Raw genomic sequence first — 15,622 nt, forward strand, 5'->3', positions numbered from 1 at the left:
TTTCATTTATTTACTCACTAAACAATCAAATGAATCATTAGTAATTGTTGGAAAAGCTACCGTTAGCGATGCGTTAGTATTTTAATACCGACCTCGGTGTTTCGATCCGCAAGATCCCTTTTATTCATTCAAAAGCGATAATTGGACTCTATTACGAGATGCTTGCGGCCAATTTGCAGGCACAGGCACATCGGTACGTATCGAAAATTGCACGGTGCGTTATTACACAGTGCCCCTTTTCCGGTAATCGCATAATTGACTTCCATAACACTTATCAACTCGTGTAAGTGAATAATATCGTAATGGTAATGCACGGTGTATAAATAATCCCGCTCGAAAAGCCTTGCTCTTTTCATTGCGGTGTCCAACCGGATCGCAGCTCAGCTACAACCGTAAACAAATTATGAAATCGATTTCCATTCAAGCTCTGTATCGCTATTAATTATCTTTGTATTTCTTTTCTTCATTTTTAACGAATCTTCATTATTCGTGGAAGCACAGGCGGCGAAAGTATTTACGCGCTAACACGCCGGTTTGTCGGCGTCAAATATTTCCACGCTGTATCCAAACAGTATTCACACTAGCGCTTCAACACCGAGGAAACATTTACTCGGTAAAGAAGCCTCGGGGCACGTCGAACCTCGCCTTGAACTTCGAGAATCGATAGCGTAGGCAATTAGACACATGGCACTCTGAGAAACTTGAAAAGTTCGTGGAAAATTCAGTTCGCATCATCTTATACCTCGATTATCTCCCCCGCCACAGACATTTGCATAACGTTGCAACGAGGTTTTCATAGCAATCGCCATTCGGTTAGATTTTCGTGCGGGAATGTCGGTTGTCCTTGCTTTCGTATGCCAGATCGCTCCCCTTCGAAGTAACAGCCGAGGAAACGCATCCGGTGCAGGCGTGCAGCACGCAGTCACGCGTTAGTTCCCCTCGCCTAACTCGCCTCCCTCCCTCCCCCCTTCTCCGTTCTCTGACGAGGCGCTTTTCATTAGGTTTTTGTTCCCAAACGCGTTCTAGCTGGGCGAGATTGCCCCTGTGAGCGCAACCCGGTTATGATCGCTCAACCACCTCGGACACGTGTTCATTATCACCTGTGGCGTGCTTTCACGTGCGCCAAGATCCTGTCCAAGTTTGTTGATTCGTGTGAAAACGATACCAAGGCGATTCTTGCGAATAGGATCTGAAATCATTAATTTAACTTGGATTACAGCGAGAATGAGTGGATTAATCTACTGGATCTCGACTTACACGTGACTTCCAGGTGAAAATTCTATAAGGGGAAACTTGTACCGTTCTGAGAAAGGTGAGAGTCACCTGCCATCTAGAGGCAGAGGACATCCATCAGGTAGTTTCTGGAGGATTGGTCAAGGGCAACGCCTGCGGAGAGGCAACTCAGTGTTCGGATACTTTTAAGCGGTAGTATATATGAAACACTTGTTGGTTCCTACAGTCTGACTCATCCTTCAAAGAGCCAGGTTCCTCAAATTATTCTTTGATTATGCATCGACACATGTTTACTATCACCTGGTGACTCCATGTTACAGGCCACGCGTTACCTGAATACGTTTATATATTCATGAGATACAACCCTAGCAAGCTACTGGCGACAACGGTTAATTAGATTTCGTTTTTGGATGCCCATTGTTTGCGTCTCTGTCGCCCAGACGAAGAATATGATTGAAATTGTGCCGGTGTTCTTCAGATGACATTTTCAAGGACCTCGATCGATTGCTATAGCTTCCGTGTTGTCAACCAAAGTGATAGACTTGGTCTTCCTAGAATTTCCTCGTAACTTAACTATGTCAAGTATCAGTTAATCAAAATTCGATTAATCGAACTCTCTTCGTGCACCAGGCATCTTGGTCTTAGGTTCAAATTCTGGATGGGTTTCGATTTTTCCTCAAAGAATAGGGGCATTCGTCAAGATTTCTTTCACAAAAAAAAAAAAAAAAAAAATAAGATGTATATTTCCATGCAGCACAGCACCTGTGGTGTGTTGAATAAAAGTTCTTCATTCATAAAAGTTCGATGTTAACGATCACTAGTATCAATCCAGACCAGATTTCCTGTCTTCCCCCTAGAGCTTGAGAGCAAGGATATTCAGGCTTTTCAACGATAGAAAGTGAAATTGTCTCGAGTCCTGGAACAGCAGAGCAAGTGGAAGGCCTGATGGGAGCCCAGGTGAAATGTCTTGGCTGTTGCCAGTTGAAACTGCTTTCCAAACGGACGTGTCTCGTACCCGGAAACCTCAAGTTTACACGTTCGCTGGCTTCTTGGGACTGTGAGATCTTGATTGATGCCCTTGAACTGTTGGATGCCCATTAGCGTGCATGGGAAACTCTTACTTGTATCGGTTGTTATTGTATATGGTGATACGACCATTGTGGCGAGCTGTTGCTTTAACATTCCCCTGGAGAACATTAAGGGACCCTATACTCTGGACTCTTATAACTTATAACTGTGTAGACCCATTGTATAGCCATTGTGCGGGATCTTTAAAAGTCTATAAATATCCTTTGCCGACTATAAACGCATAAAGATTTCGAATTCATTCTCCCAAAGTTGATACAAGAGAAAATATGATTTCTTAATGGAATAGTTTGACTAAAAGTCTCTGGTGCCTTAATTATAATAAATTTAGTATTCTCAGTGCCCGTCTCTTTAACAGAAGTTCCGAAGAACAAGGTGAGGGTGTTCGAAGAGTATGCAATTCACTCGACACCAGGTATACAACAGAAACGACGAAAAGTCCAGGACGTTCGCGTACGTGCCGTGTTGCATAACTAATGACGCGGCGATCGGAGAACGATAGATCGGCTTCTCTCGCTATCTGAATAATAATTTGGCTTTTTCACCGTAGGGGAGTCGCGTTGTCGACCCGTTCGACGTGAGAAGGTTCGAGCTGCGAATTTGCATATAAACGCCGCCTCTAACGTTACCTCCGCGCCATCGTTACCGCCGAAAGGTAACGGTCCTTCTTTGTTCGTGCACACGGTCATTAGCAATTATTAGCAGTAATTTTCGTGAGTCGTGAGATGCGGACAGGATCGATCAATCGGGACCCTTGGGGTCACTATTTTCAAGAGCTTTGTTGCTTTGGAAGTATTTCGGTCTTTCAAGATTCCATCATCTTCTTCGTTAAAAAAATAAGCGAAACCGCGTTTAAGTATCGGGTCGAGAGATCGGTATTGCATCTAACATAACGCATCGGGGCTCTTAGCCCGAGAAACGGCGATATAAATTATCGACTCGACGCCCCCGCGGTTGAGTAAGAGCCGGCCACGGCGTTCGTAAAATTGGCCGGGCACGTTTACTTTGTTACACAAACGGGAGAAAGAAGGAAGCGGGTGATCCCGGACTCGGGCGAATCTGGAACGAAGCCCGTGTATCTCTCTTACGGCTGGCGGAACGCGGCTCTATCGAACCTCTTCATCTCGAGAAGCTCGACCTTTGCGAAACCTGGAAGTCTGGTATGATCGACTGCGCGGCTATCCGCCCGAACGATCTTCGATATTGGGTTAATTATTTTTTAGCGACCGTCTGGCGGCGAGCTGCGCTGGCTCGTGGTAGCAGCCAACCAGGAAAACCATTACTCTCGGGGAGAAATCCGGAAGATTGCTTTGTCGAGCGCCCAGTGGGGTGTGGGCTACAATGTGGTCGAATTGTGCAATCGATCTGCTTCAGGCTGTTAAGACTTTCAAGCCATGGAAAACCTTTAAGATTTGGAGAATATTGAGGACATGAGGGACACTCAAGACTTTCAATACTTTCAAGGCATACAAGGCATACAAGGCATACATGGACTTTATACAACAATTAATTTCACGAAAGGAAAATCAATTGACATGTTCCTTCAACGATATAAAAACTGACTTATTTGACGAATCAATTTAATAGAAATGGAGAACAAATGATTAAATACTTCAAATCGAATACAATAATCCGTAAAAAAAAGCTTATCATGTTGTTAATCTTCAAGAATTGATTTCGTTCGACCACGTTTGTAGAAGTCTGTTCCACCGTGTAGTGTTACAAATTCGGTACAGTTTAGCACGATTGAACGTTCGCCGGTTAATCATGATCGGGATTCGAAACGTAGTAATTCATCATGATTCCGAAACGGTCGTTAGCAGACAGTTGTTAAACGTTCGAGGAAAAGGGGAAGACGGATTTCTCCGCACGTTCTTCAAATCTGACACAAACGAGCTGCGTATGATATCCTTTACGGCTCGCCTGGAATACGGCCTCTATCTTAATTCGCGATCTTAATACGTCATGCCATCGCGATCGTCCGACGCGTCAGCGTCACGTGTCGCTGGTGGATACCTTCGTCTTCTTCCACCTGCTTCGGAGCGGCGGTTTTTGTCGCGTGATGCCTGTATCGTTTCGTTCCCATTCCCACTGTCTCATTTAATATCTATAATCGTCCTTTTCCATCATCGTCCCAGTTCCCCCGAAGTCTCGCCAGATAGACAGTTGTTTATCTCGACAGATGACGACTTTTCAGCGTTCGCTTCAGTGAAAGGAGATCCTTGAGCTTTGATGAGGCTAGATTTGATTAGAATTCCTCTTCATTGAGTGGGTCGAATCGAGCAGTTTTATAGATACCGATGAAGTTCGGAATGTGAGTAGGTAGACTTAGTGGCGACAGGTGCAAAAGTTTATTTTTCAATTATGAGAGAGCTGAAGGTCTCGAGAAGGGACTCTTGTGAATAATTGTTTTTACTTTTTGGATTTATCGAGTACTACGTGAAACGAAGTAATATCCATGATCTAATCGAAATTAAAATTTTTTCTTTTTACTAATCATATCTTTCGTCTTTGTTTCAGGTGAGTCACGAAAGCCTACCATAGACAAATCCATAGCTTCCAATGATTCCAAATGAAGTTTCCCAACACAGGTATTTGTCATTATCACTGCTTTATTAATTTACTTTACCATTTTAGTGTGCTTTCGTGCACATCAAAATTTGTCAATTTTTCCAAATTACTAAATCGATGTAGCTCCTTAATTATACCTCCACTAGATTCAGTGTTTATCTCTCGAATAAAAAATAATTCACGGGTTGGTTAGCTGACGTCACATGTTGTACACCTTCTCCGTCTCACTCTCTCTTTTCCTCTCTCCGGCGGTCGCTCTCGATCTCACCAGTTCCCGGTTTCCCTGGCGCGCAGTGTCAAGTTCATCGTTCAACGCTCGTCCTACGTGTGCTAACGCACTCGGCTCGCTTCCTCTTCGGCCCGTAATTATGCCTCTTGCGCAAAAGCTTGTACAACGACGTTCGTGTCTTCGTGCAACTGCTCGCCGGCCAGCCGAGACCTTCTTAGCGGTCTCGATCGACGGCCCGAGGCCGTTTGCCCCGTGCACTTCCTCCGTCGCCTTCGATTCCCCAGAACGCGTCCCTCCGCGTTACGCGGAAGATCACGCACGTGCGATAGATCGATCTCAGAAGACCCCGCGAAATGATTTCGAGTGACGAATAAATTGTATTCTCTCGTTATAAGAAATTATTCTTGTACGCTCGGGAGACGTTCTTAATTTTTTCTAACGAATAATTACAATAATAATAATGAAATGATACTAGGGTGGCATTGATAACGACACGAACCGTAAAGTGTATCATCCATCGATACATGTAATTAATGTAGGAAGTCTCCAGTCTCAATAATTGGTCGAATGCGTTACTCCTGGCTGTGTCTGACCACTGACGGTATTATCTACTTACGCGCGTGGCTGGCTCCGCGTATCTTCGTCAGTTGTGCTCGTTTTCAATACTGAACTCCTACAATATTTACCTCGGAAATCTTTATTTATCCTTTCCCAATTACTTGTAAACATTTATTTAAAAAATTAAAGAATCTTACCATTTCGAATCCATCCACTAAAATTGTTTTAACAAGGAAGAGATTAATGCCAAGAAACGTAATATTTCTACAGTTATTATTTAATTCCCACGTAACGGTATTATCGTATTTTTTTTTTATTGAATGAAATTCTTACGAGCAGTTGCGTAACAGCGTGTGATTCCGTTGGAACGTTAAATTATAGTCATCCTGGTCGCGATCCGGTCTGCTGAACTAGAGATTAGGATTTTGGCCTCAAGAACCGTTTTCACGGCTGAAATTTACATACTTGAATTTTGGCGAGCCTGGAATTCCTCGAGCTAGCCTCGATTCTTTGAATGTTTCGATGCCGAATGTCGATGAACCTTCGGAGAACGTGGCACAGACGGCGACGTTACGTCTGACTCCATCCTGATTTATCTACTTTCACAACCGTAGTTTTGAATTCGGAATACGTGGAAGATTCCCTAGAACTATCGAGAGGCTTTTAAAGTCCAATTCCCCATCGATCTTTTATTCAATTTCACAGATATTTCATGGTTTCATAGTGAGACTAAATTCGATTTCATGGTGACCTCTGAGACCTACTTTTTTCCGTCTTTTCTCCGTGAAATAACCTTTCTCAAAACCTTCGATCGTCGAATTGAAATTCCGTCAAAATTCCGCGGTAAACCTAATGGGTTAATATTTGCAAACAATCCCGAAACCACCATCGGGGGGTATGTTTGCCTCAAAGTGAACGCACGGGGGAACGAAGAAGAATGGAGGTACGAAAACACGAACGGGAGAGGGACCAAGATGAGAAGGTGAACGACCTCTCGAGCGCCGAACGGCTTAATATTTCTATACAGGCTGTGACGCATAAATTACGAGAAGCGTGTGCACGGCTGGAGGAAGGAACAGGAAGTACCGCGGCGCCGACACACGATTTGACAAAGTATTATCGATACGTGACGAGAAAGTCGAGCCTTTGTTACGTTGGACGCGCGTGGGATTGCCATTCGCTGCACGAAGAACGCTCGCTCGATTTTCGTGGTATTGCACCGCGGGACAGAATGTTTGAACACGTCCCTCGACCCCGATCGGCCATCTTGGCTTCTTTAAAATACAAACGTGCTCGAATTTCCGCGCTTGCCAATACCTGAAATCGTCTGCGAAAATCGCAGGTGGAGGAGTTCTTGTTCGAATAATAATTCGATAGAGTTGAAATTATAGCGGATGAAAAAAGCGGAAAATCAGAAAAATTAGACTCACTTATTCATAAAGAAACTTACTTCGAGACAAAACGTACTACTCGCCGTTGACTCTCGGTTTTCCTGATTGCAAAAGGATCGAGACTCAAACCCCATCGAGATTGACAAATAGGACAGCGACGCGTGGAAAATTAATAACCGAAGGTTCGATGCCTGGCGTCGATACTCCCCTGGCCCGAGACGTCCCGGTGTCAGACTATACAAATGACCAGTGTCAGAGCATGGCGAATTAAAAGTGACGATGTACGATTTCGCAAGAGGTCTATTGTCTACGCTGACAAAAGGAACGCTGCGTGCCGTTTTTCTTTTCTTTTTTTTTTTTTATTTCCATACAGTTCTCGAGGAGAATGCACATTTACACTGGGGATAAGGAAGCCGTAGCACAGGGAATGACAGACGTTATTGATACGTGACGAGAAAGCGAACCCCTCCTTTTGCGGGCCCGTGTGGGATTGGCATTCGTTGCGCGGCGCTGCAAATGGGAATGAGTCGGGATGAACCAGGACGTCGGTATGCAAACTGATTCAACCTCGGACTTTTTCAACTTTCAGTAGACGTGTCGCGAAGTGGGTTGTTTTATTCATTTATTCAGGCACAATCGATACAATAATTTTCTGGAAATTATAGAAATTTAGATACTTCTTAATTTAATTTAATTCTATTCGTCACTATGTTTAAGGTATGGATTATTTTGCTTTAGAATAATATTTTTACTCTTTTTTTTTATATATATGGTTAATATGTTTCACATTTTGAAATAGTACGTTTTGCAAGATGACCAGACCAAACTTAGAAGGAATTAAAAGCTCACATGACGATACATTATGCACACTGGCGTTCGAACAATATCTGGAGAGAACGAGTCTGGTCTCGCTCCTAAATCTCCCATTCCTATTGCCGCAATAATACTCTCGTATATTTCTGACGTTTCCGTGAAGGGGGAAATGATAAAGTTCCTCGTTGCAGAAATTTCACAGTTGCAGTTTTTCGCAACAACGAGGAACAATTTCACAATTCTATCCTAGGAGAACTATATTTTAGATCTCTGCTGGAAAGAGTGCATCCTCCAACGTAGATTCAAACATAAACAGTCTTTCTTGGACCCTATATATCGAATGTACAAAAATTATTTAACGTTTTAAAGAATTTTATTTTTCCAATTTTACTCATGATTTAAAATAAAAGAATCTAATAGCACATATGATAGTTTATAGAGTCAATAATACATCCTGCTCAGATCGAGTCTCGTACAATTCTCAACGCTTCTCAACAAATGACAAGTCTCCTCCCAAATCTTCTATCTGTTTCCAATTCTTTAACGGTCTAAAGATTAGAATCGTGAAAGGAAATTTACGCCACTTTTTCTTGCCGACCCACAAACAGGAGAAATTCCGCCAGAGTCACCGACTCTCCTCGCGCGTTCGTGACTGTGGGTCGTAAGTATCCGCGACGAAACGTCTAGGTACTTCATCCTGGACGATTTAAGGGATTAAGTTGAATTGCCTCACTGGAAATAACCTTAGCAGTTTCTGCCCGACCGCGCATAAGCGAGCACGCGAGCTCCAGAACTTTCGGCAATCGTGGCTGAATTTTTGCCATTCCGACAGACCGCACGCCACCTGAACCTTCTTACGAGTTCCTTCCGCAGATATGATCATCGACGGAAACGTAGAACCCAATCATTACAGAGTTTTCAATGTAATAAATTGAACGGTTTGATTACGTATTTGTTAGATTTGTTTCAAAGATGAAATATTTCAAAGCTCTTGTACGTCAAAAAAGGTCCATACAAAAAAAGCCTTCCATCCAGTAACAACGTCGCAATAGAAACAAATAAACCTCATTCTAAATATTCCACAACATATTATCACCGCCATAATTTCACCGTGTGGACAATTCTATGATTTAAGTCAAGGTATATAAGTTAAAATTTCTCTGGGGTTAATAGTTTGTCCCCAGCAGTACGCACGCAGGTGATTGCGCGTCGAAAAGTTTTTGTCGGCCGGTTAACCAGACCAGCGTGCCCGTGAACACGTGCAATTAGCTGAAATGGTGGATGGTAACCTCTTTAGCCGTAATGCATGTTAGAAAGTGCGCCAACGATTCAGCAAAATTGCGACGAACACGAACGGACACGTCGATACGCACGCGGACGCTGACCGAGAAATACGCTTGGTTGCGCGCTGAAATCTGCAGCTGAAATACTATTATTTACACCCGAAGAAGTAGACCACATTATTCATCGATTAAGTTTCCACATTTATGGTAAATCGCAATTTGCGTACCATTACAGTCGAACCTCCATTATTCCATCCTTGATTATTGTTACCTCTATCATTGCTTCCTTTTGCATTTAACGAAGCATGTCTCCCTGTAACATAGACAAAAATCAAGTCGAACCTCCATTATTGCAGCCTTTATTTCTACCTCTATTATTGCTTCCTTTTGCATTTAACGAAGCATGTCTCCCTTAGATATAAAAAAAAAAAAAATGGTTAATGATTTCTATTATCATGCTATATGATTCCATTAAATTTTCAACTTAAATTCCAAAGTGCCATTACGTCTTCGGAGAGTGAAACTCGTTGAAACACCTTTGGTCGTCGGTTTTATACTCCACTCGTCGGAAAAATTCCCGTCGCACGTATGTGCGTAGTGCCGCGTTTAGTTTAGTACCCCCATTTTCCCCGCTTTTCGTAACGAACGATCGTAATTCCGTTATCTTGAGCCATTCGACCGGTCGCTCGAACTTTTAGCCAGTTTATCGCGGCTTGGTTTCGTTTTATCGTCGCGAGCGGCGAGCGTTTCTTTGTGTCTTCCATACGTGCCGATAACGAAACTGCACTCGGCGGCGATTGTATTTTTAATGGGCTTCTGGATGTCGTTACGACTCCCGTCGAACCTTAAATCACCCTAGCCTAGGCTGAAATTAACAAAATTCCAGGTATATGTGAATTTATTCCATGGAAATTAGAATTTTAAATGTAACGGGGGAAGAGTTTTAGTTTCGTTTATTTTTTTGTGTATTATATAGGTATTATTATATGTTGCGCAATTGTATCTTGAGTTTTGATTTGTTGTCAAGGAAATTAAATTCCCAGCTGCGATCGCGGTTCGATAATTAAAATCGTGCCCGTGCGCAAGCATTAAGCGAACACAATGGCCCGCGGCGCGAACGTTGCAACAGTCGTTGTCGTTCCAGACACATTTTCTCCTTTGTTCCATCCATCTGGCAGCTATCTTGTCCTCCGCGATTCGATTTCCCAATGCGCGGCTAAGCCCAACCCTTCGATTCTTTTCCATCGTGTCGTTTCGTTCGCTCGTCTCCGTTTTTTTTCCTCTTCTGTTTCCCCGTTTGGCACCATAGGGCGCGTCAGGGTGTCGGGCGCACCCTCGTGGCCGCACCCTGTTGTCATCGGAGCAGAGAACCCGATTAGCGACCGTTTCGCGTAATTAAACGCGAGAACTTTAATCGAGCACGCGTTTGGAATTAATCAAGGGAGTGTTCCTAACGACAGGAACTTTCTATCGATCCGTATCGGTCTCTTTCTAGCTGTTTATTTACTTTAGGGGTGCAACCACTTCGAAATTTAATTAGAAAGGTTCTGAGCTTTGGGGAATATGTGAGAGTCGAGAGATGAATTTTTTGTCGAAATTTGCACGTGACTCCAAATTAAAATCGATAACGACTGTGAGCACCTACTCGCTGCGATGCCTCTTGGTTGCATTTTCCTTTGTTGAAATTGCTACTGCCTTCGAGTGTCGGTTCTTAAACAATTTCGTGCCGCTATGCCGTAGCGGTACGCGGCGGAATTTCACGGATAAATTCCTGGCGCGTCGAACGTGGCCCTGCTTCCACGTAAAATTTCATCCTACCCGTCTCGAACCTGCCGAACCGGTGACCCAGTGACGTACTAAACAAAGCCTGCCCCATCCTCTCCACAGCGTGGTTTTTGACGAAAGGTATGCCGGGAATTAAAAGGGGAACTTCCCTGTACGGTTGCCACAGCTCGAACGAGTTTCTAACATCATCTCAATTGCAAACGAATCGCGTTCGAAGGACGAGCCCAAATTTGTCTATTTTTCGCATAACCCGATACCGCTCTCGCTTTAAACGCTAGAATTTTATCTATTATATTTAATATTAAAAATAAGGTGTCGCAATTTTTCACCAGCCTCCACGTAAACTACCACTTATGAACTCTACGTTAAAAATCTCCTGCGATAAATGACATACTTTATTTCTCTAGTACCTTGATTTAAAATAAAATGGACTAATCATCCGCTATCTACTATGTAGAATATTCCACTCTACCTCCAATCTCTAAAAATAAATAATTTACAATAAAAATTGTGTCAAGACTTCGTTAAGGCTGCAAATCGTCCACTTATCTTCCGCGCTAGCAATTCTATCGCGATCATGAATATTCAAGAAGCGAAAATTTGCATCCGACTCGGAATAAAATCGTCAAACCCAAGAGGGTTCCGATTTGAAACGAGTTCGTATCCACGAATACCGATCGCCAACCCTTTGGGAATAAATACGCGATTAATAGGTCAAGGAGCACTCGATAAACCTGGAATCGCCGAGAACGCTTTTACCTCGGCGCGTTAGGGGTTAACCGTGTTATAAATAACTTTCGCGACGACCTGTTCTCGAAATAAATAAACGAACGTCCCGGCGAACAAGGCGAGCCGGTGGCGAAGATATTAAACGAAGTAACGTATGGTTTCCTTCGGAAACGGTGTCACAGGGCAGTTACAAAAACCCTCCAGGATCTGGCTGGAAAGCGTCGTTAGCGTTTGTTCCTGACAGGTAATTAATCTGTCTCGATAAAAGATACTTAACTGGTACTGGCATTGAAGATACGCTCGCTCATAAAGTATGCAAAGTACTGGTTCGACTTCCACGCTTCGCATCTTCGGCGAATGCACGAAATAGTGTATGGGAAAGCGAGGAACGTGTCGTGACATGCGTATAACACGTGTTAAAAAAACAAAATTCCCCTTGGTTGGCGATCGGAGAACTACTTGTCTACTAATTACAAAAAATAGCTGTTTATAAAACAAACTTCTTTAGCAGACATAGAGGGCACGAATATTTATGAGACCGACTGTATAAGGTACTCCTATATACTTTTGAACTTTTGTAAACTTTTGTCCACTTCTATATTTCAATATTCCCGTGTTCCAAGATACTTATATTTATATAATTCATATTTCAACCCTGCTGCGTTTATGAGCCCCTATATTCCTGAACTCCTGCACCCCTGACCTCCTCCATTCCTGAACCCCTTGCACCTCCATCCTCCTACCCTCCTGATATCCTGTCCCTGAGCATGTCAAGACTATCGTATTCCCTCATTTCTTACAACCCCTACACTCCTAAATTTCTGTACACCTCAGCTACAGAGTCTCTAGTTGCCATTTTCTCCATTTCTTTCGTGAAACCCACGATGAAAGGTGTCGTCAAAGGTAACGACTTCTCGGTTATTTGGGGTAGGAGGAGGTCGTGTGCGCGACAATTGAGCGATTAAAGACTCTCTGGCGTCGATTGGAGCCGCTTGCGCAAACCGCGCGTTTGCGGCCGATGACGCACAGCCTCGCAGCCGTTTCAGCCACGTTTCAAGCGCAATTTCAACGGCTTCCATTAAGCAACCGATGATTGCCAGCCGATTGGTTACAAGGATCTCCTAATTGCGTCAATTTTTATTCCGAACCAGAAAATACTTGCACCTCTTACACTTGCAAACAAAAATATTGTTCTCTTTCAAGGAGGATCTAAAAAAATGATTGGACAATATTAACACGTTGGCTGCCAGACTAAATTGCTTCAATCAACCACTGATAAATTGGAAAGCAAGTTGCACCGTTAGTAAGAACTCGAACAGAAATGCATCGAAGAAGGATGATTCGGGTGGAAAGAGACAGAGTTTCCCCGCGACTTTTTATCATCGCGAGTTTTTCCACGAAAGTGGCCGCCAAGCGATGGGCAAGACGATCCCCGTGGAAACGACGAGGAAATTGTGAAAGCGGGCTGGAAACCGAACAGGAATCTAGCAAACTCGTTCTCTATCCAGGTAAAGGAGACTCGTTTTATCAATCCTGGCTGCAAGAAAGTGTGATGCACGTGATGTTAGCGCCGAGGTCATTCTCTTTTCACGCAGCAAACTGGAATTCAAGGAGCGTTTATGAGGAACGCGAGCGGTCAGGGCAGGGTGATCGTCCGTGACAATGTAAATCCTAGATAATTAATCGCGGCTAAATATAGCGTGTGTTATTGGAAGGCCTTCTTGGACTGAAGTCTGCATCTTTATCAAACTCGATGAATTAATATTTTAACTATACACAAAGAAATGATAGAGGATCATTCTTCAAAAATAGAACAATTTCGAGGTCTAATATGTATAAGTGATAGATCGTTGGAGGACCATCGCTCTTACTAACATTTAAAGGTCTATCGGTACAAAACTCCAAACTCCCTCTCACGTTGACCGCTCCCCTCTCTCAATGTTCGATCACAGTGCGGGGTAGTACTGTCTCCACCACGCAAGAGTCGAAATAAAGTAATCCTGGTTAATGTAAATTCGTTCGGCAACGAGTTTACCAGGCATCCAAGCAGCTAACGAGCAGCTCGGCTCATCGTTTATCGATCCCAGAACCAGTCGACGAATTTTCTCGGGTCTCATCGCCCATGTATGCCGGTCGCGCTGAATCGGCACGCCGCTCTGTCGATTACACGCGTTTATTGCAACGGCGTTCGATTAGCGCGTTTAATTTATCGGCTGGTTTACGCCGCTGAATACAGCGCGGACCTTTATTGCCGCGGAGATATGCTAATGCAGCGCGATAGTTGGCCAATATTCTCTTGCTCGACTATCGGCGCCGATCGCTGCCTAGTATCGCGCAAGCGAGAGACTCGCTGTTGCTCGATTTAGTCACAGTTTCGCGAGTTACGAGCCACGTGTGCGTTATCGTTACAGCCTCTTCGCGCTTTCATGCCACGTTTCCATGGAAAGTATCGGAGCGCTTCTTCTTAGGGGGGAGGTGGGGGCAACAGGTCTTGGAAATTTGAATTTTTTAGCGAAATTTGTGTCGGTGGATTGGAGCCTTTCTCGACTTGTGATTTCTGTAGGAATAGCTCGTTTTTACTTCGATCGTCTTGTTTGAAAAAATTTCGTTAGGTGTGAGGAATTATGAGACACTATGACAGGAGTCTATCGTAAGCTTCAAATCGGCTCTCGAAATTTGAAATTCTTGAATGAATTTTAAATTGGCTTATTGCACATTCCCTTACTAAGGGGAAATCTAGACAATCTAGCTTCCAAAACCAGAAGAATCAATCGCTTCAAGTGCTCCTCCTTGGGTTAGCCCAGGCCTCCAGACTCTAGTTTCGTTGAATCCTCAGTGTTCACCGCGAGGTAGCGTGGAGAGACACGCAAGCGAGATATCCTCCTCCTTGGAAGAAGAATCCTTATTCTGCCCGCGGAGATTCGCTCAGAAAGGACGAGCATTCCGACGAACGCGACCGCTTTTTCGGCTCGCTCGTCCCGCGGACGAAGTTAATTTCGTTTATTAGGAGAAAGAGAGAGAGAGAGAGAGAGAGAGAGAGAGAGCCAACGAGAAGGAGGAAGGGTGGGAGAGAGAGAGAGAGGGAGAGGCGAAGGGCGCCTCGTCGCTGGAACCAGTTTCTTCGTACGTGCTTCGGCGAAATTTTATTTCGGGCGCGTTCCACTGAACGATTATCCTTACCGAGAAAATATGGAGGTAAGGGGAGCATCCAGAAAAACCCACGTCCTCTTGGATTTCTGCTCCTTTCGACGCGAGGGGGGTGGGGGGTGGGGGGGAGCGAGGGGGATGGCGATTAGCCGGTCGGAATTCGCGCGTCCGATTCGCTACCGAGAAATCCAAGTTTCGTTGGCGTCCTCGGGGAATATTCATCGCGGGGTTTGATATCGAGACCATTATTAATAAATAGCAGCAGGACTTAAAAAGACCCTAACGAGCGAACGAGTCGGTCCTCGAAGGGCAGAGATGTGTAACTTATTTAATACGCGCACTGCATCTTGGCGAGTACTCTTCTTGGAACAGGTTATCCGAAGGTCGTCGATCGCTGATCTTGCCTTCAAGATCCCCGATAGTTTTGCTGAAGTGCGACTGCACCGGCTCGTTCCTGGGACTTTCTTGCCGAGGCACGGTGTTGGCTTGACCTTGGGGTGACCTTGCCACTGACATTTGTAGTTACAGATATTATTGCGTTGTTGGAAAACAGAAGTGGTCCAACGTTATTTGGTCAGTATTCTTTGGTCAATGGATTCTTATACGTATTTATACGTATAACAAACGCTAAGCGCGTTATGTTTTGCCTTCTTCTCTCTGCTAGTTACCAATCGACCGTCGAAGCGTGTAGTCGCTGTATTTACTAAATATATAGATATATTTCTTGATTAGCCATCTGAATACATCAACAAGAGGTTTGTTCGTTTGTTCGGTCCGCATACAAGCCAGAAACAGCA

At 44.0% G+C, this 15,622-nt stretch overlaps 1 protein-coding gene across 4 annotated transcripts in view; it reads left to right on the forward strand.

Moving 5' to 3' along the window:
* LOC128894197 (uncharacterized) overlaps window positions 1-4,956 on the forward strand; it is a 54,445-nt gene extending 49,489 nt beyond the window's left edge. For 2 of the 4 annotated variants that reach the window (XR_008461478.1, XR_008461479.1), the window contains exon 4: window positions 4,840-4,956. Coding sequence is in view for 2 of the 4 variants with exons in the window: in XM_054155767.1 (XP_054011742.1) it covers window positions 4,840-4,895 (56 nt within the window). In the remaining 2 variants the exon portion in view is untranslated. The remainder of the gene's footprint in view (window positions 1-4,839) is intronic. The other 2 variants (XM_054155766.1, XM_054155767.1) reach the window with 1 other exon arrangement.
* Window positions 4,957-15,622: the final 10,666 nt, after the last annotated feature.

This window comes from Hylaeus anthracinus, unplaced genomic scaffold, assembly GCF_026225885.1.
Source record: "Hylaeus anthracinus isolate JK02 unplaced genomic scaffold, UHH_iyHylAnth1.0_haploid 3, whole genome shotgun sequence".
Classification (NCBI taxonomy): Eukaryota; Metazoa; Arthropoda; class Insecta; order Hymenoptera; family Colletidae; genus Hylaeus; species Hylaeus anthracinus.